Genomic DNA, 25,789 nt, shown 5'->3' on the forward strand with positions numbered 1-25,789 from the left:
TCCAATATTTCTTTTTTCTATAAAGAATGCTATTGGGACATATGTATTGTAGAATAATATAGAATATTATTATGGAACCATAATAAAGTATTAGAACAAATAGAAAATAGATCCATAGTCTACTGGTTTTGTTGCTGTATTGGATTGCTTTCTTTTTCACTGGTGAATTTCTCTTCAAATGCTAATACTCTCAATTTGCAAAATTTAAATATGATCTTTGGATTGGATCAGTAGTTTTCAGAGTGGTCCATGTATACCCGGGAAATCCCCAAGGCTCTTTCAGGGGGTCCATGAGGTCAAAATGTTTTCATTATAACACAAAAATAATATTTGTTTAATCCACTCTGTTTACATTTGCACTGATGGTGCAAAAGCACTGGCTGGTAAAACTGCTGATACCTTAGCATGAATCAGAACAGTGACACTGTACTGTACCAGTAATCATTGTATTCACTGCCATGCAATTGCAGTTTTAAAAAATACCAGTTTCACAATATCCTTGGTAAAGCAGTAAAAAGTATTAATTTTATCAAATCTAACCACTACATGTATCTTTAATACCCTGTATGACGAAATGATATGTATAAATCATCACTTCTGCGTATGTAATTTATGGTGGTTGTTTTAAGGGAAAACAAGCACTTATGTGATTTTTAAGCTGAAGTAGCTATCTTTTTCATAGAACACCAAAATTGCTTGAAAACAACTGACAAAATCTGGTCCTTCACACTTGAGTATTTGACAGACACGTTCTCAAAAATGAATAGTGAGGCTGTCATTTCAAGGAAAATAACTGACACATGAAATAAAGAAGACCTCAGCAAAGAAATAGAAGATATAAAGAACAACCAAATGGCAATTTAGAACTGAAAAACAATAATTGATACAGTGATGCAGTGTGTAAACTGATGCAGTGTGTAAACTCAACAGACAGAGGAAAGAATCAGTAAACTGGCAGATAGAGGAAAAGAAATTACCCAGTCTGAACAGCAGAAAGAAAACAGACTGATAAAAATAATCTACAGAGCCTCAGGGAACTGTGGGACTATAAAAAAGATTTAACACTTGTCTCATTGGATTCCTGAGAGAGGAAGAAAGAGGGCTTCTATCTCAAGAACCAAAAAGAAAGAAAAATCTACCCAAAGGAAGGGAATAAAGAAAAGTGAAATTGAAAACAGAAGAACAGTAAAGGAAATCAATGAAAGAGCTGGTTCTTCAAAAAGATCAATAAATTGACAAACTTTTAGCAAGACTGAGAGAAATTAAAGAAAAAACGAAGTTATCAGTATCAGGAATGAAATAGAAGGTATTGGACTTACCTGGTGTCGCAGTGGTTAAGATTCCGCCTGCCAGTGCAGGTGACATGGGTTTGAGCCCTGGTCCGGGAAGATCCCACATGCCGTGGGGCACTAAACCTGTGCTTCACAACTACTGAGCCTGTGCTCTAGAGCCCGCGAGCCCCAACTACTGAAGCCTGTGTGCCTAGACCCTGTGCTCTGCAACTAGAGAAGCCACCACCATGAGAAGCCCATGCACTGCAGTGAAGAGTAGCCCCTGCTCGCCGTAGCTAGGGAAAGCCTGCGCGCAGCAACGAAGACCCAATGCAGCCAAAAAGTAATAATAATAAATAAATTTTTAAAAAAGAGAAAGGTATCACCATAGACCCTGCAGTTATGAAAAAGATAATAAAGGGAATACTATGAACAACTCTACAAACATAAATTTTAAAAATCTTTTTTTTTTTTTTTTCCCCCCGGTACGTGGGCCTCTCACTGTTGTGGCCTCTCCCGTTGCGGAGCACAGGCTCCAGACACACAGGCTCAGCGGCCATGGCTCACGGGCTTAGCCGCTCCACTGCATGTGGAATCTTCCCGGACCAGGACACGAACGCATGTCCCCTGCATCGGCAGGTGGACTCTCAACCACTGCACCACCAGGGAAGCCCTACAAACATAAATTTGACAACTTTGATGTATGGACCAGTTTCTTGAAAAATACAGACCACCACATCTCACCCAATATGAATTAGGTAGTTTAGCCCTATTGCCTTGATACAAAAAAAAAAAAAAAAATCCCAAGAAGAAAACTGTAGGTCAGTATTACTATATCAATGTAGATGCAAAAGTCCTTAACAAAATATAAGCAAATAGAATTTATGGCTCATTGCAGGCAGGGATGGAGCAGGGCTGCTTCACTATTTGAAAATCAACTAATACACCATATTAACATGCTAAAGAAGAAAAATTACATGATCATATCAGTTGATGAAGAAAAAGCATTTGATAAAATTCAGGACCCATTCATAATTTGAAAAAAAAACATTTAGGAAAAAGATACTTAGGAGGAGCTAACTCAGATAAGGAACATTTATAAAAACCTACCTTATCCTTAATGGTGTATTGGGAGAATCAAATTCTTAAAATTTCAGTTATTAAAAAACTTTAGATTTTTACTTTCCTTGATGCTCACTTTTATCTTTTAAGCATTTATATGCACTTCAGATAAGCAAGCAGTTACTCTTATTACTGAAATAATATTTATACTTCACAAGGAGAGTCTATAACCAAATAAGACAATGCTGTCACTTCTTAAAGTCTGCTAGATAAAGATGAATGTCTAAATATTCTGACAGCATGCCCTTTGAAAATATTCTAAACTTTACAGTATGCATCTATAAAATTTATTTTGGTTTTCTCACATCTTGACACTTTAAGATCAAAGAAACTCTAAACAAAATGAGATAAAAAGATCCAAAAATATTTTTTTCATTTCTTTGCCAGAAAATTTCTTTAGAACATATTTTCATATTCTTACTGATTTTTTTTGTATACCAAAATTGATAAGCATAATAAATTTATTTTTAAAATGCTGAATAATATGGACTTGAGGAAAAAGTTAGAATCAATCCAAATGTCTTTATTTGCTGAAAGACAAAGTTTGCCAATTACCACAAATCAGTTTTTTTTCTAGGATAAAATCAGACCATCTTAGTAACTTTTAAAACAGATATTCTTTATTCTCAGAAGTAGAAGACAAGTGTTAAATCTTTTTTATAGTCGCACAGTTCCCTGAGGCTCTGTAGATTATTTTTTTCAGTCTTTTTTCTTTCTGTTGTTCAGACTGGGTAATTTGTTTTCCTCCATCTGCCAGTTTACTGACTGTTTCCTCTGTCAGCTCTATTCTGTTGAGTTTACTTACTGCGTTACTGTATCAATTATTGTTTTTCAGTTCTAAAATTGCTATTTGGTTCTTTTTTATATCTTTTATTTCTTTGCTGAGGTTTTCTATATTTCATGTTTCATGTGTCAGTTATTTTCCTCAAAGTGACAGGCTCACTGTTCAACACATTGATGCTTAAAATTCCACTTAAACCAAGTTTTTTAAGGCTATGTAGATTTTTACATGCACCTGTAAAACTCTTCCTTCAGTAAATTTAGGATAATGTTAAATCTGGCTAGGGATATGAAAAGATAATAAGAGATTGTTGCCATCCTGGACTTTATAATCTGAGAAAGGGACTAAATAACAGATGAAAAAAATTATAAGGGTCAAGATTACTAATAAATAGTTTCTGGTTCCTCATGATACTACAAGATAATCTGAAAAATATATAATTTGTTATCTTGAAATGCATATGTGTCTTATGAAACTAAAGATCCCATATGGTTTTGGAATAATAGCATGACTGGAAACTATATTATTATTTTTTAAGAAGTGATAAGATTTTTATCTTAACTAGAGACTTAAATTTATGTGTTCTGAAACAATTCCATTATACCTGGGACTCCTTATTAAGTTATAAAAATCACCTTTATTGAGGTATAACTTGCCATATAATAAAGTTTACCAATTTCATGTGTACAGTTAATGTGTCCTGATAAATGTATATAGTTTTTTAAGCATCACCACAATCAAGATGTAGAACATTTCTGTTACCCTCAGATGTTACTTGGTACCCCATTGCATTCACCCTCCGATCCGTGGCAACCCCTGATCTTTCAGTAACTATAGTTTGCCTTTTCTAGGATTTATAAATGGAATCATGCTGCATGTAACCTTTTGTATCTGCGTTCTTTTAACGTAACTTTTGAGAATTATCTATGTTATGTGTATCAGTAGTCTTTGCCTATTCATTAGTGAGTAGCACTGCGTTGTTTGGATACGCCACAGTATTACCTATTTGACAGCTGATGGACATTTAGGTTGTGTCTTGTTTAGGCTATTAACAATAAAGCTTCTATGGACATATGAGTACAAATCTTTGTGTGGCCATGTTTTCATTTTAGTTCCCACCAGCAATGTATAAGAGTTTCATTTTTAGTTGACACTTGATATGTCAACATTTTCCTTTTAGCCACATGTACTGTATGTCTGGGTGGTAGTTTTCTATTGCTGAGTAACAAATTACCAAAAACCTAGTAGCTTAAAACAGCACCTATTTATTGTTTCATAGTTCTGTAGGTCAGAAATTTAGCATGGGGTCTTCAGGGATCACAGGGCTGACATCCAGACTGAGTTCTTATCTGGGGGTTTTGAGGAAGATTCTGTTTCCAAGCTTATTTACGTTATTGGCAGAATTCAGTTCTTTGCCGTTGTAGGATTGAGATCTTTGTTTCCTTGCTCACTGTCAGCTGGAGGCCACTCTCAGCTCTTAGAGACTCACTCCATCTCCCTGGTGTTGAATTCTTTGGCTTTGAATCTCTGACTTCCCCTCTCTCTTTTTAAAAGGCTCTTATGACTAGAACAGATCAACCTGAATAATCTTATCCTAAGATCAGTTGTTTTGGAACCTTAATTACATATACAAAATCACTTTGCAGCGGTACCTAGATTAGTGTTTGAATAACTGGGAGATGTTTATATACCAGAGGCTGGAAATTTCAGGACATCCTGGGATTCTGCGCAGCACACAACCATTTGTTCTACATTTTCAGTAACACTTGGTATCTCTGTTTTTAAGTTTTAGCCACACACAAACACACACTAGTTGCACATGTAGTGGTATCACATTGTAGTTTAAATTTTCATTTCTCTAATATCTAATGGTGTGAAACGTCTTTTCGTGTGCTTATTTGTTATGTTTGTTTGTTATATCTTTTGTTGTAAAATATCTATTCAGATCTTTGGGGGTTTTTTTCTTTTTTTTTCTTTTGTATACTGCTATCCATTTGTTTTAGCATCACTTGTTGCAGAGGTTTTCCCTCACTGAATTACCTGGACATCTTTGTTAGATATCACTTGACTCTGGGTGTTTATGTATTTTTTTCTTCATTTTATTCTGCTCCATTGAACTTTATGTCTACTCTTGTACCACTGTTACTCTGTTGATGACTTTAGATTTATAATAATTCTTCAAGTTTTAAGTCCTTCAACATTGTTCTTCTTTTTCAGCTTGTTTGCTGTTTATATCCTTTGCATTTCCATATACATTTTAGAATCAGTGTATTGACTTCTATAAAATATTTTACTGGGATTTTAATTGGGATTGTTTTTTATTTGTTAATCAGTATGGGAAGAATTGCCATCTTAATGAGTCTTCTGATCTATGCACATGATATAGCTTTCTGTTTTTTTAGATCATCTTGAATTTCTCTCAGTTATGTTTCATGGTCTTCATTGTACAATCTTTGCACATATTTTACTAAATATTTTGTATTTTTGATGATTTTCTAAGTGAACGGGATCCTAATTTCATTTTTCATTGCTTGCAGAATGTAGAAGTACATTCGATTTTATATATTGACCTTGTATCCTGTGACCTTGTTTCATTCATTTATTAGTTCTGATAGCTTTTTTGTAGTTTGTCTAGGATTTGTCTACATGTACAATGATGTCATTTGCAAGTAAAGGCAGTTTAACTTCCTCTTTCCAATCTGTATGTCTTTTATTTCTTTTGTCTTGCCTTATTGCACTGGTGCAGATAACTTTATGTTGTTCCTGATCTTGGGGAGAAGGCATTCCTTCACGATATTAAGTATGATGTTAGCTGTAGGCTTTTTGTAGATAGCCTTTATAGACTGAGGAAGATTCTTAGTTTACTGAGTTCTTGTTTTGTTGCGAAGGGGTATTTAAATTTGTCAGATGCTTTTATTCTATCTGTTGAGATGACCATAGGTATGGCATTTTTTATTCTGTTAGTATAATGAACCATGTTAATTTTGAATATTAAACCAACCTTGCATTACTGGGATAATCCTCAGTTGGTCATGATTTTTATTCTTTAAAATATTTTTCTGGATTTAATTTCATCAAATATTGTTAAGGATTTTTCCATCCATGGTCATGAAGAAATATTGGAGTAGAGTTTTCTTTTTTGTAATGGCACTGTCTGATTTTGCTGTCAGGGTAAGCTGGCCTCATAAAATGAGTTAGAACTATTCCTTCCCCTTCTGCTTTCTGAATGAATTTGTATAGGATTGGTATGTTTTTCAGACTTTGAATATATGATAGAATTGACCAGTGAAGCCATCAAAGTCTTTAGTTTTCTTTGTTAAGAAGGTTTTGTGTGTTCTTTTTAAACTCCAGTTCAGTTTATTTTAATAGCAATAGAGCTGTTCAACTTTATTTTTTTCTTGAGTCAGTTTTGGTAGATTTTATTTTTCAAGAAACTTGTCCATTTCATCTAAGTTATAAATTTTATTTTCATACTTTTTTTGAATATCCATTTATTTTTCTTTTAATGTCTGTAAAATCTCTAGTGATTTGCCTGGGGTGTTAGTTATTGACCTTTTCCAAAAAATGAGTTTTGGTTTTACTGATTTTTCTTTCTGTTTGTCCATTTTCTAGTTCATTAATTTCTGCTTTTTTTTCTCTTTTTCCCCTTGCCTTGGGTTTAATTTATTCTTTTTCTAGCTTTTCAAGGTGGGAACAGATCACTGGGTTTTGGACTTCCCTTGTAATAGCATTTTCCTCAAAAGACTGCTTAACCTGCATCCTTTAAATTCTGATAGCTTCTGTTTTTACTCTGTTCAGAATATTTTCTGATTTCTCTCATCATTTCTTCTGTGACTCATGGGTTATTTAGAATTGTGTTGTTCATTTTCAAATATTTGGATGTTTCTAAATACCTCTCTTGCTTAATTCCATTGTAATGAAAAAATATATTCTGTATGGTTTCAAACCTTTAAAGTTTATTGAGACTTTTTTTTAGGCTCAGAATAATGTCTGTCTTCGTGAATGTTCGTGTGCAGTAGAAAAGAATATTTTGTTGTTTTAGGACATCTTGGTTGATAGTGTGTTGTTCTGATCTTCCACAACTTATTTTTTCCTTTGGTCTACTTATTTTCTGTTATTTACTGTGAGAGAAATGTTAAAATCTCCAAATATGACTGTCTGTTTAACTTTCAGTTCTCTGTATTTGACACATTTAATTTTGAAGCCCTGTTATTAAGTATATACAGTTGGCCCTTGAGCAACAGATGTTTGAACTGTGTGAGTCCACTAATGCAGGGATTTTTTTCAATAAATACTGTAGCATCGATACTACATGATCCAAGTGAATGCATGGATTTGGGTATCTGCCAGGGTCCTGGAACCCATTCCCTGTAGATACTGAGGGATAACTATATATGAAAGGGTTCTGGGACCCAGTTACAACGTATTTTTCCCTACACATCCACAGAATTCTCAGATAGCAGCTGGGTGTCCTGCAATTCAACTCAATTCTGACACTATCTAGAGATAGCATCAGCTTCCGCAGGTTAAGGGGCTCAGTCCTACAAACTGCCCCCTCCCCCGCTCCTTTAGATGCGAATTGCAAGTCCAGGTTGTTACCTGAAGTTCTGACCAACCGGTTATAGATTGGAGGTTCCAACAACCCCCACCTTGAGTTTGAGTAATTTGCTAGTGCCACTCAGAACTCAGAGAAACATTTTACTGCCTAGATCACTGACATACTATAAGAGGATGTAACTCAGGAACAGCCAGATGGAAGAGATGTCTAGGGCAAGGTGCATGGAAGGGGTGTGGAGCTTCCATGCCCTCTCCAGGTGCTCCAGTCTCCCTGCATCTCCACATGCCCCCCAACCAAGAAGCTCTCCAACCCATCCTTTTGGTTTTTCTGGAGGCTTCATTAGATAGGCATGATTGATTAAATCACTATCAGTGGTGATTGAGCTCAGTCTCCAGACCAGCTTAAATCATTGGCGAATGGTTTAACCCCCAGCCTATCTCTCTTCCCTAGAGATTGGAAGGTGGGACTGGAAGGTCCAACCTCTAATCACACGATTGGTTCTCCTGGCCACCAACCCCTACCTTTAGTCCTTTCCTGTAGTCACCTCATTAACATAACAAAAGAAATCTTTATAGCTCTCCACACTTGAGACATTCTAAGGAGCTCTTGTGCTAGAAATGAATGAGGACCCAAGGATATTTCTCATTATATATCACAATATATTTAGGATTGTTACATCTTCCTAATGAATTGACTCTTTTAAGGTTATGAAATAGTCCTCTTTATCCCTGGTAATATTCCTTGTTCTGAATTCTACATTGTCCAGTATTCTTAGCCACTGTATCTTTCTTTTGATTATTACTTGTGTGGTATATCTCCTCCTGTCTTTTTAGTTTCAGCCTATCTGTAAAGTAGACTTCGTTTAGATAGTATATAGTTGTATCTTCTTTGAATTGGAGTTATTAGACCATTTACGTTGAACGTAATTAATATAATTCTCAAAATGCTTGGATTTAAATCTACCATCTTGCTAGTTACTTTGTATTTTTTTCCTCATTTGATTTTTGATCCTTCCTATTTATCTGCCTTTTTTTGGATTGAGTATTTTTATGATTAATTTTTTTTTTTTTTTTTTTTTTTTTGCGGTACGTGGGCCTCTCACTGTTGTGGCCTCTCCCGTTGCGGAGCACAGGCTCCGGACGCGCAGGCCCAGCGGCCATGGCTCACAGGCTCAGCCGCTCCGGGGCACGTGGGATCTTCCCGGATTGGGGCACGAACCCTTGTCCCCTGCATCGGCAGGCGGACTCTCAACCAGGGAGCCACCAGGGAAGCCCTGGAATAATATTTTTTAAAGGGTATTTAAAAAATTTAGACATGAAAGAATATGTGAGACAGTAAAAGATAGGAATCATGGTAAGAATCTTAAGGTCAATTAAGTAAGGTGCAAAATAAGTAGAACTCCATCTCTGCTAATTAATAATGTCATTTTTATTAATGTTTGCTACTCCTGTCTCTGTTTTAATATATATTTGATGTTTAAAGTGACCTAAAACTAGATTAACCAGTTAAATTATCTGCTATAATTTTCAAGGAAAAGACTAATTATTGTCAGCAAGATAGGAATTAAAGATGCTAATTTACTGATAAACTTTTCTCAGACCTTAAGTTTACTCAGAATAAGAGATACTTTTAAGAGTTTAAAAGCTAGCCAGCCACACTAAAATGGTACTTCTTATTTCAGGCGGCACTCAATAACTTCTTAGGATACATAAGTATATTCAAATATCAATATTTAAATGTTAATCCCATTGTACACTTGCTGCTAGACAGGGTCAAGATTAGATAGATGGGATATAGGATGCATGGTATACTCAATCTGTTGTTGAACTTTAAAAATTCAATTTGTATTACTTTAAATTCTGTAGACTTTTAAAAAGATTTTCTTCATGATTTTTACTTCGTGTGAGTCTGTTATACTTGGAATTTTTACAGTTTTAGATTTAGAACTACTTCTGGTTCCATTGCTAATCAAATGGTGTGATCTTTCACCAGCTTACTTGACCTCCCTGGACCCAGTCATCAAGAATTTTAAATGTAGGCATTGGGTCAGGTCTGTAGTTTTTCTAGAGCACTTTTAAGTAAACTTTTTGTAAATTAGGAGTTCAGGCGAATTATATTAGAGTTTATCCATGAGATAAGACTTCTCATGAAAAGAAAAATTTGGAGTTCAAGTGGCTGTCTGTCTTACATTAGACCTACCTTCCTATTAATATTTTTCTTATTTTTGTTGCATAGCGTACAGAACATTCTGTTTCAATGCAGGTATAAAAGGATTTTTGTTTTCTTAACAGCTTTGCAGTCTCAGTAAACTCTTCAATTAAATAGAAATGGCAGGAGAAGCTTTATTCTGAGCTCTACCCAAAAATGAGTTCATCCAGCAAGACAGCTTAGCGCACTGACAGTCTGTAGTGTGTTAAAATTTGATATACAGTATGTTTAGGGTGTTAAAAATATTTAGAATAAATTTTAATCAAATCTTTGCATAAATCTTAAGTGACAGGGCCACAACTCAGGCCTGTTTAATGCAAGAGCTCTTTCTATCATACTGTATAATTTTTTCATCAAAAATATTTATAGATCTAGACACATTTCGTTTATGGCTTATTTCCCGATGTTTTGTGACTCAGAATATTTAAGTTCAATCTTTTAAAGACATTTGTGCCAATTTTATGACTAATTTTTTTTTTTTTTTCCTCCAGGGAAATGAGGCAAGTTATCCTTTGGAAATGTGCTCACACTGTAAGTCAAATATTCTTATCAAGAACTTCTTTTATTTTCACATTCTATATATGTATGTATGTAAATCTTACGCCTCTATAAATTTATATAGCGAAGTTAGCCCTTAACCATTTTAAATGGCAGTGAATTTGACTTAGAGTGTTTCTGAGTTACCAGAATAGGGAAAGATTTTTTTATAGACCTCTTTATTATTAGTGTCTGCACTATGTTGTAATTACAAACCGACCCTCAAATCTCAGTGGCTTAACCCAACTGAAGTTTTTTAGATTAACAAAGCTGCAAGTAAACAGTTAACTTACTTAACTTGTGGTTATGTAAAATGAAGTGCTTATTGAAGGCAAAACTGAGAGACTAAGGAGCTATCGTACAAGACGTTTCTGGGGAGGAGGAGTATAAGAAGTGTGGGTGGGCTGGCTGTTCTGACTATACTGGAGAACATAAAGAAAGAAAATGACAATCTTAGAAATTCTTGATTCAAGGATCAGAGGACCAGGGAGCTTAAATAAAAATCAAAAGGTCTCTTGTATGAAAGTACAATGATTGAGGAAGAGGGAGGTCATGAGAATTGGAATGGGGACGCTGGTAAGTTTAGATACCGTCCTGAGGTCCCAGAATTCCCAAACTCTTCTGAACCTTCCTTGCCCTTTCTGCCATCCCTGTTGATGAAGCTGGTCCTGCCTTGTTTGGAGACATCTTACTTTGCAATGAGATGTCTCTTCTTTTTTGTCTTATTAAAACCATTTCCCCATTGCTCATTGTTTCATTAGTCTCCTTTATTTTCCCAGAACACTTGTCAGTTTCTTTCATTCTCATCAACACCTTTGCTTGCTTATGAGCTCTGGATAAATGCTCTTCCATCAGCTCTTTTCTTGAGCAACTTCATCGTCTTTCAGATCTCAGCATAAATGTCTCCTATAAAATGTCCCCTCTTTGGAGATGTTTTCTCTTTCTATGCTCTCTTCAGATTCTCTCTAACATGGGCAGTACCCTGTTTATTTTCTTTAGAACAGTTACCATAAGCTTAAATTACTTGTTTATTAATCCATTTTATTTCCATTTTGTAATTTCTACAGTTTTTTAAACTTTTTTTTTATGGTGATACTCTATGACCAATGACCCATAGTTTGGCCATCCGTACTACTATTTACATTTTATTTTACTGTTTCCTCCCAGGCTTTCCTTTATGAATTTCTTATATAATTTTGATCATGTGTAGGTGTGTATTTCTGTTTTAAACATGAAGATAAAATGTTGTATCCAGTGTATTGTTAGAACTGACCAAAACCAAATCTAATTATAACTCTCTAGACCAGAGGTTGGTAAACTACTGCCTTACCTACAGTTTTTTTAATAAAGTTTTATTGGAACACAGCCATGCCCATTTGCTCACATTGTCTATGGCTGTTTTTGTTTGACCTCTGAAATGCGGTCAAGATAGAGTACTTACAGACTAGTGCTCCGAGTGTTAGCTAGATCTATAATTCTTGTCTGTGCCATAATTGACATGTCAGTTGTATAGTTTCTTTAGAATTGAAAGAGTTCTGCTCAGAATTGTGCCTTGCCACTTACTGTTCAGCTTGAGCCTGTGGTGTTTTCCTCCCGTTGCTAGTGGCAAGAAGGAGGTGTAGAAGCCTGTAATTAGCTAGGATTCAGGCTGCAAATAGAGTTGGGTAGGCTGTTGGGAGTACAGCTCTGAAAAGTATGAGGTACTAGGAGGTTAGTTTTTGTTTCTTGGTCAGGGAACAGAGGTCCTAAGGGGGCAAGATGTCCCAGGTTCTTACCTTCTGCACTCCTTTAAGATCTGGGACTGAGGGTCATTTACCTGATTGCAAAGAAAAATGTACCAGGGCAAAAGGCAAGATGGATGTTCCCCTCGCTACATCCAGGATGGTGAAAGCCAAGTTTTTTTAAATAGTAAGTATTTGAAATAGATTTCATACAGTGTTAAAAGCTCTCTCTTTCCGTTTTATCTTTAGAACTTAGTAAGTCTTCTTTCTTAGGACTTCATCTGTGCTTTGATGAAATTTGAGCCTTGTCACTAAAGATCTGTACTTGTCAGTGATTGTTCAACTAGATATGAATCTGTCTGAATTCTTCTGTCATCCAGTAAAAATGTAGTTTTCCTCTATTTTCTAATTGGTTTACTATAATATATTTTATACATGATTTGGATGAATTTGAACTTATTCACATTAAAACCACCACTTTTTTCCCCACCCACACATTATAGTAAGTCTTGTTTTGCTCATTTGCAAAACTTCTTTATTAATGGGAGAGCTTAGTGTTATTTGTAAACAGCTGTTACCATGTATAAAATGTTAAAACCAATCCTTGAGGCACTTTACTTTTTACACTTCCCCTGTTCAAGTTGTGCTTTCTCTTCCTTTCCAGACCTAGCTCAGGTCTGTGTTCTCTGTGACGCCTTCAGTAGTCCTCTCACCTTAGTAGTTACTGTCTCATATGTTCTTTTAGTATTTAAATTATGCTCTTTTTTAAAACGGTAGTAAGATTCTAAATTGTATGCTGTAAAGTACTGTTTTTAACCCTGTGACACACAGATAAGTACCCACAGAATGCTTACAGTCTAGCCACTGGGATAAAGAGAAGAAATGCATCAATTTTTACAGTGGAAACAAACCATTATGAGCAATAGAAGCAAAGGTTCCAAGGAGGGAAAATTACCTTTGGTTAAGAAAATTAAGAAAAGCTTCATGGAAGGGGTGATGTTTGAAATTGTTTTTTGAAATCTACATAAGATTTGAATGCTGATTAATTCTTTCACCTGTCTGGTCATTTGTCCCTTTCAGTTTCCTTAAATTCCATCCAGATCTTCAGTATTTTATCTAAACCCCCTGCATAATTCTCTCCAGTACCCTACTTTTAATCAGTGATTTTCATCTCCGAATGCTTAAGAAAACCGAGAACATTTTTAAGTGTTAACCTCATTACCTCCTCACCCCATCACCCCCTGCCTGCCACACACGGAAGTTTTCCCATTTTCGTACTCATGCTTAATAACTCCTTCCTTTCAATATCAGAGTTTAGGTTATACCTCTCTTATTCAAGGTCAGCCTTGGCACTTGTGCTTTTGATCTCATCCCCTCTCATCTCTAGGACCTTATGTTTTTAGTTTCTCTTTGTTTTTACCTGTGTCTCCGCTTCTTCATTTTTCTTCACGTTACAGACATAATCAACTCCCCTTTGATCCTGATCCTGCACGTGCCTCCCCGTTCTTCTCCTTTCTTTCTCATATTTGAGCTTTGCATGAGCATATACAGTGCTTATTTCTGCCTGCTCAAATCTGGCTTTCATCTCCTACTACTTTGCTGACACTGTTGTTATTAAGGTCACCTTCCTTGTATTTATTTATTTTGTTTTATTTAGTTATTTTTTGGGGGGGCCACACCGTGTGACTTGTGGGATCTTAGTTTGCCGACCAGGGATCGAACCTGGGCCCTTGGCAGTGAGAACACAGAGTCCTCACTACTGGACCGCCAGAGAATTCCCATGGTCACCTTCATTTTACTGACACATTGCCTAATTGCTAAATCTGATGGAGTGGAAAGACCTGTAAAATCATTTGTGCTATTTGGGAAAATTTGAGCACTGATTATTTAATATCAAGGAATTAATTATTAATAATTAATGTTTTAGTTGTAATAATATTGTGGTTTAAAAGAATACCTTAGAGATAGATGATAAATACTGAACAGTTATAAGGACATGGTACGTCTGGGATTTGCTCTAAAATAATTGAAGTGGGTGTATAAATAAGATTCTAATGTGTCAGTGGTTGAAACTGGGTGATAGATATGTGGGATTCATTTTATGAGTCTCTCAACCTTTGTACGTGTTTGAAAGTTTCCCTTATAAAGTTGTTTTTTTTTTTTAATGAGTGGAAAAAGGAGGCGGGAAATAACTAAGAGTAATATCAAGGAGAAGTAGTTATTTAATTATAGTTAAGTATGGCATGCAGTATAGCATGCCTTAATAATAAGAGGCGGTTGAGCTCATTTTCACCCGTAAAAGGTTTGAGGTATTGACAGTGGAAGTGGAAGTGCGATGCCTGGCATAGAGCAGATACTGAGTAAGTATCTGTTGACTGAATAAGCTAGTAAGAGCTCAGAGCTGGACTGTAGAGACAGCTAGTTGGATAATTTTAAAGGCTGTATCTTTAGAAAAACGCAGTAGTTACCAATCACCCCACTTGTTTTCATAAATAATAACAAGTACTTACGTGGCATTAACACATGCCAGGCACTGTTCTAAGCATTTCACATACATTTATTTACCTTCTTAATCCTCACAGTAGCCTCATGAAAGAGGTATTGTTACTTTCCCCATTGTATAGATGAGAAAACAAGCATCAGTAACTGGCCTGAGATCACACAGCAGCAGGTGGAGTAACAAAACCATGATTTAATCTCAAGCAGTCGTGCTCTAGAGTTATATTTTTAATCACAATACTGTACAGCCTCTCTTATAGTAACTCTTACAAGTTTAATGTTATGTTTGTCTACATGAACGATTTTAGGCAAAACTGGACTTGTCTAAGACATAGTTAGGTATTCTCTGATTTTTTTTTGTCTCTTAATTGAGTGTTTGCTTTTTGTTGAGTTAAATTATTTTAGGCCATTGTGACTTTGTTTCTGTATGTTGGCTAGCCTGTCTGGAGTAGGAAATGTATACTCTGTTGGGGTGATTTGCTCAAAGTTGAGACTGTGGTTGTAACTTGGCATGATAATTTGGAAAAGTGGCTGAGTGCAAGATACTAGGTTAGATAGTTCAGCAGAGGGCTAGATTGGAGCATGGGAGGAAGTATGAGTGGAAAGTCAGATTCAACTAATATTTTTTTACTGTTGATAAAACCAGTATAATTCTGAATAATTTTGATAAAGTTGGTGAACAGAGGGACTATTTTGTAGATTGAATGTAGATGAAAGACTAAAACAGTCTTTTATCTGAAGAGCTTTCTCAATTTTCTTTCGTTAGAATGTGAACCAAGAGGAGCTTGGCAGCCTCTGAAGGAACATTTCCCTTTGCATAATGAACTATCTGTAGAAACCTTGAAGACACCTTTAGCCATTAGGACACTGCTCTCATTTTGAGTAAACAGTCTCATTCAATCAGTTTTGTTTCTGGTTTAAATACTTACAAGTGACTTGAAAACATAGAGATATTGACTTCAATTTGTGCTGTTAATTTCTGCTCACAGTCAGTTGTCTCAGCGAGGTTTACATGTTCATATTTTTTACTTAGACTAGGGTTTTTCTTTGTTTTGAAAACAGAAAACTTTTTCACAGAAAAGGTTAATCTAAAGTTAATTTGATTTCCTCCTTCATTTCTGCATTCTTTTTTTTTTGAGTTTGCTTTAAATATTTTACATTTATTTTTTTCTGCATTCTTTTATGTTTTCTTTCTTATATGTACCAGCTTAACTCACTTTAATTTTTTTCTTTTGTTGCTGAAATGATTTTAATCTATAGGTGAAGCACTCTTTAAATGATACTCAGAATACATTACAATTTGGTTTTAAGATAGATTTGAGTTTAAAACAGGTCTTACTCACAATGATTCCAGTAAATCAAGTGCTCCAGAACACAATTCGGAGATGTAACAGTTATGTGATGACTTCTTAATTGTCCAAGGGGATAAAGATCTTCTTCAAATATGGAAAGAAATTAAATCATTCTATAGTACTAACCTCTAAGAGTTATTCTCCTTTATAGACTACAATATTATTGTCAGTTTCATATGCTTTTTTTTTTTTTTGCTGTACGCGGGCCTCTCACTGTTGTGGCCTCTCCCGTTGCGGACCACAGGCTCCGGACGTGCAGGCTCAGCGGCCATGGCTCACGGGCCCAGCCGCGCCGCGGCATGTGGGATCTTCCCAGACCGGGGCACGAACCCGTGTCCCCTGCATCGGCAGGCGGACTCTCAACCACTGCGCCACCAGGGAAGCCCTCATATACTTTTACTTTATGAAGAACTCCTGCAGGAAGAAATTTCTGAAGGTCTTCCCAGATATAAACAGCTACATTTTCTGTCATCTTACGACATCTACAAAATATGGCACATCCAGATCCAGCTTCTTATGATCAAGGGGCTTCATAATCGCCTCCTGTGGAGCCGATGGGTTGCGCTAAAGGAGAGCAGGCGGGACACTCGCGTCCACCGTCGAGGGCCCGAACCCGCTTCGCTCATGGTTTTGCAGGCCCACGTCCCGCCAGCGCCTCCTGCCCTCCAGTTCACTTTAATTTTTCAGTGATGTGTGTTCTAAAGACTAATTTCTAGTTTACTCCCAAATCTTTATTTATCATCTCAGAAATCTTTGGAGGAAACTTTTAATATCCATAAAAATTTTATGTCACTAACTTTGAAATTGACTTGTACACTTGTTACTTTAGGTTTAAATCTTCATAAATGTATCAAATAATTCATGCTGCTTAATCTACCAGCCATGATTTATCATTTACTTAGTAATTAGTGATCCTGAACTCTAATTTATTTCACCTAGTGCACTGAGAATTACTTATATTCTGTTTTCTTTCAGTAAAGCTTTATTGCTGAGTAATGAAGTATAGTGCACAAACTTGAACGCCTAGGCTTGAAGTTGCTACCTTGTTTTGCCATCACAGTACCTTTTTAAAAAACAATGCCTGGATTGTTTACTGTATTCTAAAAATTTCAGGTTTTTAGATGAGTAGTCTTAAGAAAAGTGAAGTGCTAGCTCTGTTTTCTTTATCCATACTGTCAAATTTTGGCATCATGGTAGCACTTAACAAATTGGTAGTTTCAGCAGTGAAGTCCGTGGCATGTAGTAATTTCATAGTCTACCACAAAATTGATTAATTTTGTAGCTGGTATGTAGAAGACAGTTACTTTAGCTGGTTTAAGAAAGCCTAGCTAGCCATTTAGCAAAAGTATAAATTCTTGGATCTCCCTCAGAATGTTAGAGCAAAAGAGATGGAAAAATACGCAAGAAAAGAGGAACTTGGAGAACAAATACAGAATGTAATAGCATCTGTCTAAAAGACATCTCAAAAGTTATATTACATGAAATAAAAGCAAAAATAATCAGTGAAATAGTAGGAGAAAATTTTCTTCACCTAAAAAATCGTGTTTTCTGATTGAAAGAGCATTCTGATACTCGGGAAGTTTAGATGAAAAAAGATCTCCATTTGGTGTCAACCTCTTTTGTAGTTCTAAAAGTCCAAGAGCAAAAAGAAAATCCTAAGAGCTGCTAGACAGGGAAAAGGTTGGCCTCAAAAAGAATAAAAGAGTCTACTGGCATTGGATTTCTTAGCAGCAGCAATAGATATTAGAAAGCAATAGGGCAGTTAATTCAAAGTTCGTTCTGAGTTCCTAAATATAGAATTTGATAGCAACCAAATGATTACTCAGGTGAGAGGCCAAATTAAAGACATTTCCAGAAATGTAAGGACTTGGGAAATTTACCTTTCATACGTTCTTGAATATGTACCCAGAAAAATGAAGGAGCAGTTAGAGAAAAAAGATGAAACAAGATCCAAGAAACTAAATCTCTTAAGACACCAGTGAAGATCCCGGGATAACAACTATGCCAGGGACCTGGAAAGCAGGTGGTTCAAATTAGAGCAAGAAGCCAGAATTGTCTGTGGAAGATGTCATCAAGAAGAAAGTAAAAGTCATTATATAAATTGTATGCTGGAATTTCTTAATGTTAAGGTAAAAGGCAAGGCAGCAAGGGAAAAAAGCAGAGACTGGGGATGCAGTATTACATTCTTGGCGATAAACCAGATTGAGCTCTCGAGCAGCCATAAATAAGTCTTTTGACTAAATGGGGCTGAAAGTAAAAGAAGACTCTTGAATATGCATGCTTTTGTGAAAATACCATATTTTGGGGGGAGTTGGTGGTGGGGACTGATAACAAAGCTAAAGAAAAGTGCAACTAATATGTTTAACTGCAGCATATCATAGGAAAAGATAAAAGAAAAGCTTGGAGAATGTGATATAATGGGTTAGGGTTGGATTTGACGTACAAAAACAGTGGAACTCTTTGAGAGCCATATCTTTTGATTAAGATATGTTACTGACCTACACAGTATACTTAGGTTAAAAGAAAAAAAGTGTGTGACTTTCAAGCCAGGGTTATTAATAACTTAGTGAGAAAACTTGAAGATGTGCTTTTATGATCTTATAAATATATGCTTATTGCATATTCTCATTTGAACCACAATGTAAATAAACCGAAAAGAGAAGAACAACAGTAATACAAACACCTTCAGCAGGAAAACCAGTAGGAGAACATCTTAAAAATATGTTGTTTGATTTTTATCTATCTGAAGTGGAAATATTCTTATTATTCCCTTTTCTCCATACTTGGCCCAAGAGTGCAGGTTGAGGAACAACAGTGTTTAGTATCTCTTAGCCTAACCTTCTATGTTAACTCTTCTGATGTAACTAACAAGGAAAGAAATTAGATCGGAAAGTATTTCAAGAAATCCCGTCGCCCAGCTTTTGCCATCAAGCTTTACAGGCTGAGCAACTTACTTAACTCTCTGGGTCTTTATCCTCATCTGGAGTTTTTCATCTCCAAGGTTTCTTCCAACTTTTTACATTACATGGCTTTTCTATTACAGATTTTCTCCCGAAACTCAGTGAGCTTTGAAGACAATTCTAAGAATGTATTTTTAGGATTAAGTGTGTAGCTTCTTTTGTGACATCTTTGGACAGTATTCATTTGCCTTTGTGAGTTTTGAGGTGGTGAATCATTTTTGACTGTATCTTTTACCTAAGGTAGGAGGAAGTTAGTGGTACATAGCATTCACATTTTGAAGAAGCATTCTAGAAGAAAGAAAGAAAACACAGTTAACAATATTAGTAATGAAACAACTGACATCACTTACATACCTACAGATGTTAAAAGAATAACTAGGGAATTTTATAAACAGTTTTATTCCAATAAGTTCTACACGTTGGATGAAACAAGACAAATTCCTTGAAAAAACGAATACAGGCAGACCTCTTTTCATTGTACTTCACTTTATCGTGCTTCACAGATACTGTTTTTTGGCTTTTTAAAAACTTAAACTGGAGGTTTGTGGCAACCCTGTATAAAGCAAGTGTATTGATACCATTGTTCCAGCAGCACCTGCTCACTTTGCGTCTGTTTGTCACATTTTGGTAATGCTCGCGATATTTCAAAGTTTTTCACTATTGTTATCATATTTGTTATGGTGATCTGTGATCAGTGATCTTTGATGTTTCTTTTTTTTTTTTTTTTTTTTTTTTTTTGCGGTACGCGGGCCTCTCACTGTTGTGGCCTCTCCCGTTGCGGAGCACAGGCTCCAGATGCACAGGCTCAGTGGCCATGGCTCACAGGCCCATCCGCTCCATGGCACGTGGGATCTTCCTGGACTGGGGCACGAACCTGTGTCCCCTGCATCGGCAGGTGGACTCTCAACCACTGCGCCACCAGGGAAGCCCCTTTGATGTTTCTGTTACGACTTGCTGAAGGCTCAGATGGTGGTTAGCATTTTTAGCATAATTTATTAATTAAACTTAGCATAATTTAATTTACCTTTAAATTAAGGTATGTACATTGTTTTTTTTAGACAATGCTGTTGCATACGTAATAGACTACAGTATAGTGTAAACATAACTTTTATACGCATTGGGAAACCAAAAAATTCATGTGACTTGCTATTTTGCAGTGGTCTAGAACCAAACCTGCGATATCTTCAAGGTATGCCTGTTCCTAAAACTGACACAAAAGGAAATAGAAAATCTTAATAGCATTATATCTATTAATAAAATTGAATTCTTTCCCACAAAGAAAACTCCAGGGCTTAGATGGCTTTACTGGTAAATTCTAGCAAACATTTAATGGAAAAAAATAAAGAATCCTTAAGAAAATAGAAGCTAGCGTTATACCAATAGCAGTACCAAAGACATTATAGAAAACTGTAGACCAGTATTCACCATGAACATATGTGTAAAAATCCTTAAATATTTGTAAGTCAAATCCAACTATATGTAAAAAGGACAGTAAAGCATGGTCAAGTGGAGTTTATCCCAGGAGTACGATTTTATCTAGAAATATCAATTAATGTAATTCACTATATTGATGTAATAAAAGAGAAAAAACATCTTCTTAATAGTTGTAGCAAAGCATTTGTTTGACAGAGTTCAGTAGCCACTCATGATTAATAGTTTTGGCAAATTAGGAACAGAAGGGAACTATATCAACCTGATAAAGGGCACCTACCAAAAACCTATAGCTAACATCACACTTATTTAATGATGAAAGACTGAATGCTTTCCATGGGGAAAAAAGTAGTTTTTCACTCTGACCAATAGTAGTCAAAACTGTACTAGAAGTTCTAGCCAGTACATTAAGTCCAGTAGAAGAAACGTAATACGTTCAGATTGGAAAGGAAGGAGTAAAGCTGTCTTTATTCTCAGATGACATGGTTGTGTATGTAGTAAATCCTGTTCCTAGAAATAAGAAGTGAACTTATTAGCAAGATTGTAGGATACAAGGGCAATATACAAAAAGCAGTGGAATCTCTCTATAACAGCAGTGAACAATTGAAAAAAAAAAAGAAATTGACAAAGATACCATTTATAATAGAATAAAAACATTGGGATATTCAAGTGTAAATTTAACCAAATATATGTAAGATCTATACACCGATCTATGAAACGTCACTGAGAGAAACTTAAAAAGACCTAAGTAAATGGAGGGAGGTACCATATTCATAGATTGGAAGACTTTGATACTGTTAAGGTATCAGTTCTACTCAGATTGATCTGTAGATTCAAGACAATCCCAATCACTTTCAGCAGGGTTTTAATAAAAATTACCAAATAATTGTTAATTCTATATGGGAAAACCCAGGTCTTAGAAGAGCTGGCACAATTTTGAAAAAGAACAACGAAGTGTGAGGACAGTGTTCCCTGATTTAAAGACTAAAACATAAAACTGTGGTATTAGCATAAGATAAATAAATCAGTAGAACAGAGTAGAGGGTATAAACCCATGTGTGTGTATTCGATTGATTTTTTTTTAAAATAACTCTAGTCTTTTATTCAGCTATACTCGATAAAAACATTTTTTTCTTTAATTAATTATTTATTTTTGGCTGTGTTGGGTCCTTGTTGTTGCAAGCGGGGGCTACTCTTCGTTGCAGTGCACAGGTTTCTCATTGCGGTGGCTTCTCTTGTTGTGGAGCACAGGCTCTAGGCGTGCAGGCTTCAGTAGCTGTGGCACACGGGCTCTAGAGCGCAGGCTCACTAGCTATGGCGCATGGACTTAGTTGCTCCACAGCATGTGGGATCTTCCTGGACCAGGGCTTGAACCCGTGTCGCCTGCATTGGCGGGTGGATTCTTAACCACTGCGCCACCAGGGCAGTCCATTGATTGATTAAAAAAATTTTTTTTAATTGGATATTTGACATGTAACATTGTGTAAATTTAAGGTGTACAACATGTTACTTTATACAGTTAACTGATTTTTGACAAAAACATCAAAGGTACCAGTGTAAGGGGAGCCTTTTGAACAAAATAACTGGAATAAAAGTTTACCCTTACTTGTACAAAAAACATGGGTCAAAAATTTAAACATAAAAGCCACAACTATGGAACTTCTAGAAGAAAACATCAGAGAAAATCTTCACGACCACCATAGGCAAGGATTTTTAGTTTATTTGTAAAACATGAATCATAAAAGAAAAAAATGGGTTTCATCAAAATTGAAGGTTTTTGCTCCTTAAAGGCAGCTTATAAGCTGGGAGAAGATACTTGAAATGCCTACACCTGACAAAGGACTTGCACTAATCAGTATAAAGAGAGAATCAGACAACTTTTTAAAGACAGCCCACCTTTTAAAAGGGTAAAATATTTGAAGTCACTTAAATGAAGATATATCAGCTGCCAATAATCACATGAAAAAGATGCTCAAGATAATTAATCCTCAGAGGAACGCAGGCTGAAACTATAATTGCATAGTGCTGCCACCCAGCAGAGTGGCTAAACTTAGAAAGACTCACAATTTCACGAGTTGGCAAGGAGGTGTAGAGCTCCTGGAATTCTCAGATATTGCCAGTGGGAGTGTAAAATGGTACACCACTTTGGAAAACTTTTTAACAGTTTCTGAAAGTCAAATGTATGCTTACCCTATGACCCAGGAATTCCAGGAAAACATTTGTTTACAAAAAGATTTAAGTATAATATTCTTAGAATCTTTATTCCTAATAGTCCCAAACGAAACAATAGGAATGTCTGTTAACAGATGAATGCATAAACTGATTGTAGTATATCCGTACAATGGACTATATATATACTACTGTGCCATAAAAAGGAAGAAGCTACTGACATATGAAACAACTTGGATTAGTGTCAAAAACTTAACGAGAAAAGGAAGATGGACACAAGAGTACGTATCTATGATCCCATTTATGTGAAATTCTAGACAGAATTTAGTTACAGAAAGCAGGACAGTGGTTGCCTAGGGTTGTGGTGGGGAGGGGGTGCGGTGTGTTTGTGATTGACTGGAAAGGACCTTAGGAAACATTTTGGGATGATAGAAATGTGCTTCTGTCTTGATTGCAGTGCTGCTTACGTAGGTGTATATGTTTGTCAAAACCTGTAGAATTGTATATTTAATAATGCGTTTTTGGAATATCAGTTATTTCCCAAAGTTGGTTTAAAATTTCTTTTTAGCGTTTTGATTACAACTTGATAATTCTTTTGTTGGTGCTGATGTGTAGCTCTTGTATATTTGATAATTAATAATTTTTAAGTGTGTCATAATTTTAATCTAGAAACACCAAGAGCATGTGTTGCCTCTTGCATTAGAAAATTATGATATACCTCTAGAACCTAGACCTTTTAAAGTGGATGAAAGTTTTTCATTTGTAAGGAAAAGACACAGCACAAATGTCCATTTTTCATAATATGCCCTTTTGATTCTCTTTCAGTATTAATAGGGAGCTTTCTTTGCTTTGTTCTGTTAAAGTATTCTGTGTAGAATATAAATACTAGACTGCTAGGGTAATCACAAGGTTGTTATAAAATTAGGCAGTTTTTTGGAGCTGCTTATGAAGGTTTTATCTGCGCCCCCTAGTGGTTTTGATTTCTTATTTGGGATAACATTGGAAATACAGTCATTACTTTTGTAGAAGATGAATTTTACAGAAGACTTTAAAACTTTTAAATTAATCTTTATGTTGAAAAACTACCCAATAGCTTCTATCGACAACACTATAAGGCTTCATTCTTGTGCTAGTCTTTACAAGGTTATTCAATACATGTTTCTCGGGGCTTCTGGTGGTACAGTGGTTAAGAATCCTCCTGCCAATGCAGGGGATACGGGTTCGAGCCCTGGTCCGGGAAGATCCCACATGCCGTGCAACAGCTAAGCCCGTGTGCCACAACTACTGAGCTTGCGCTCTAGAGCCCACGAGCCACAATTACTGAGCCCACGCACCACAAATGCTGAAGCCCACACACCACAAATGCTGAAGCCCGCGCACCTAGAGCCTGTGCTCCGCAACAAGAGAAGCCACCGCAATGGGAAGCCTGCGCACCGCAACAAGAGTAGCCCCCGCTCGCCACAACTAGAGAAAGCCCACACGTGCGGCAACGAAGACCCAAAGCAGCCAGAAATAAAAATAAATTAAAAAAAAAAAAACACATGTTTCTCCATAGGTAATTTTATCATATCTGAGGGCTCTTTCCACAGTACCTCTAAGATCCCTTATTAGGGATCTATAGTTTTCATTCTATAGCATAGTTCTAAATATCCTGCCATACAAACGAGATTGGGGCATATCTTCTTAAATACATAGTCAGGATGAGAATGGAACATTTTATGGTGCCAGAAAATAAGGAAATGCTCAAATTGGGGATTGTTGAAAAGTCACACAGGAGCCAGCTTGAGGTAGTACCTAAAGAAGAAAGCTGGAATAATTTGGTTAACAGGTAATGTGACATTGGATTTTAACCCATAGGATAAAATAAGTACCCATGAATCCATGCTGATACGAATAATTGAATAAACAAACAAATAGGGAAAGGGGACAGGTTTGTTTTGTTTTGTTTTTTGACAGGAACAGTCCAGTTAATAATGAGGGAAAAAGAAAATCATTATTAGGCAATACCACAGTAATAAAATTTTGTAAACAAGACCTACCTAGATGATGCTCCAATTAGATCAGAGTTTGAGGAGAAAGTAGGATATTTGAATAGTCTCAGAGTATTCCCCCACCAATTTTTTTTTTTTTTTTTTTTTTTTTTGCGGTACGCGGGCCTTTCACTGTTGCGGCCTCTCCCGTTGTGGAGCACAGGCTCTGGACACGCAGGCTCAGCGGCCATGGCTCACGGGCCCAGCCGCTCCCCGGCACGTGGGATCTTCCCGGACCGGGGCACGAACCCGTGTCCCCTGCATCGGCAGGCGGACTCTCAACCACTGCGCCACCAGGGAAACCCCCTCCCAATATATTTTAATACAGAGGGAAAGATTGTAGATTTATAGTGGAGAAATCTGGCAGAAACCACCTTGGCCAAGTGATCAAAATTAGCATCACTAGTGAAAAGACATGTTGACATGAACCCCTTGATAATGATGCACTGCGAAGGACATATCATTTCTATGGTATTCTTGCCCCAAAGCATTCTAATCATGAAAAAAACATCAGCAACTCACTCTGAGGGATATTTTACAAAATACTGGATCAGAAGTTTCAAAGTCATGAAACACAAGGAGAAAAATTAAGAGTTGTTACAAATAGGAGGAGGCTTAAGGAAAAATTACAAAAATGTGGCGAAAATCATAGAGTTCCCAAATATCACTCACCCAAGCTTCCTCTGATGGTAACATCTCACAGACTTGAAGTGCAATTATCATTATCAAAATCAAGAAATTAACATTTTTACAGTACTGTTAAACTGTATATTTTAGTGAAAAAAGAAATTGTGACACTGGAAAGTTTTTCTTTTCCAGAATTCTATTCAGGATCCCACATTGCATTTAGTTGTTTCTTTGAAGATACGATTATCACTAGGAGGATTTGATAAGACTTGCTTTATTTTGTTTTAAATTGTTTATGGACTAATAGGTAATAAATTATTTATAAAGTGGCTATTAAAAGAATTTCCTGAAGGAGTAGTCTTGTTGCTACTTATTACTGTTTTACAAATTTGGAGAATTGGCTAAAATTTGAGGAAAATCTATTTTTCTACCATTCTGCTTATTCCTTTTCCTTTTCATGCTGAGAAACCTCAAAATCACCTAACAGTGGAGTAGCAGCTTGGTGTGTGTGTATAGTAATAAC

The 25,789-nt window shown here is 36.2% G+C and overlaps 1 protein-coding gene across 1 annotated transcript in view; it reads left to right on the forward strand.

Annotated features, from left to right (window-relative positions):
- The window catches only part of PPP3R1 (protein phosphatase 3 regulatory subunit B, alpha), a 58,857-nt gene that overhangs the window by 21,270 nt on the left and 11,798 nt on the right, over positions 1-25,789 (forward strand). Inside the window, exon 2 of the mRNA XM_060026469.1 lies at positions 10,432-10,471. Within this exon, the coding sequence (XP_059882452.1) occupies positions 10,432-10,471 (40 nt within the window). The remainder of the gene's footprint in view (positions 1-10,431; positions 10,472-25,789) is intronic.

The sequence above is a fragment of the Delphinus delphis genome, chromosome 12 (genome assembly GCF_949987515.2).
Source record: "Delphinus delphis chromosome 12, mDelDel1.2, whole genome shotgun sequence".
Lineage (NCBI taxonomy): Eukaryota > Metazoa > Chordata > Mammalia > Artiodactyla > Delphinidae > Delphinus > Delphinus delphis.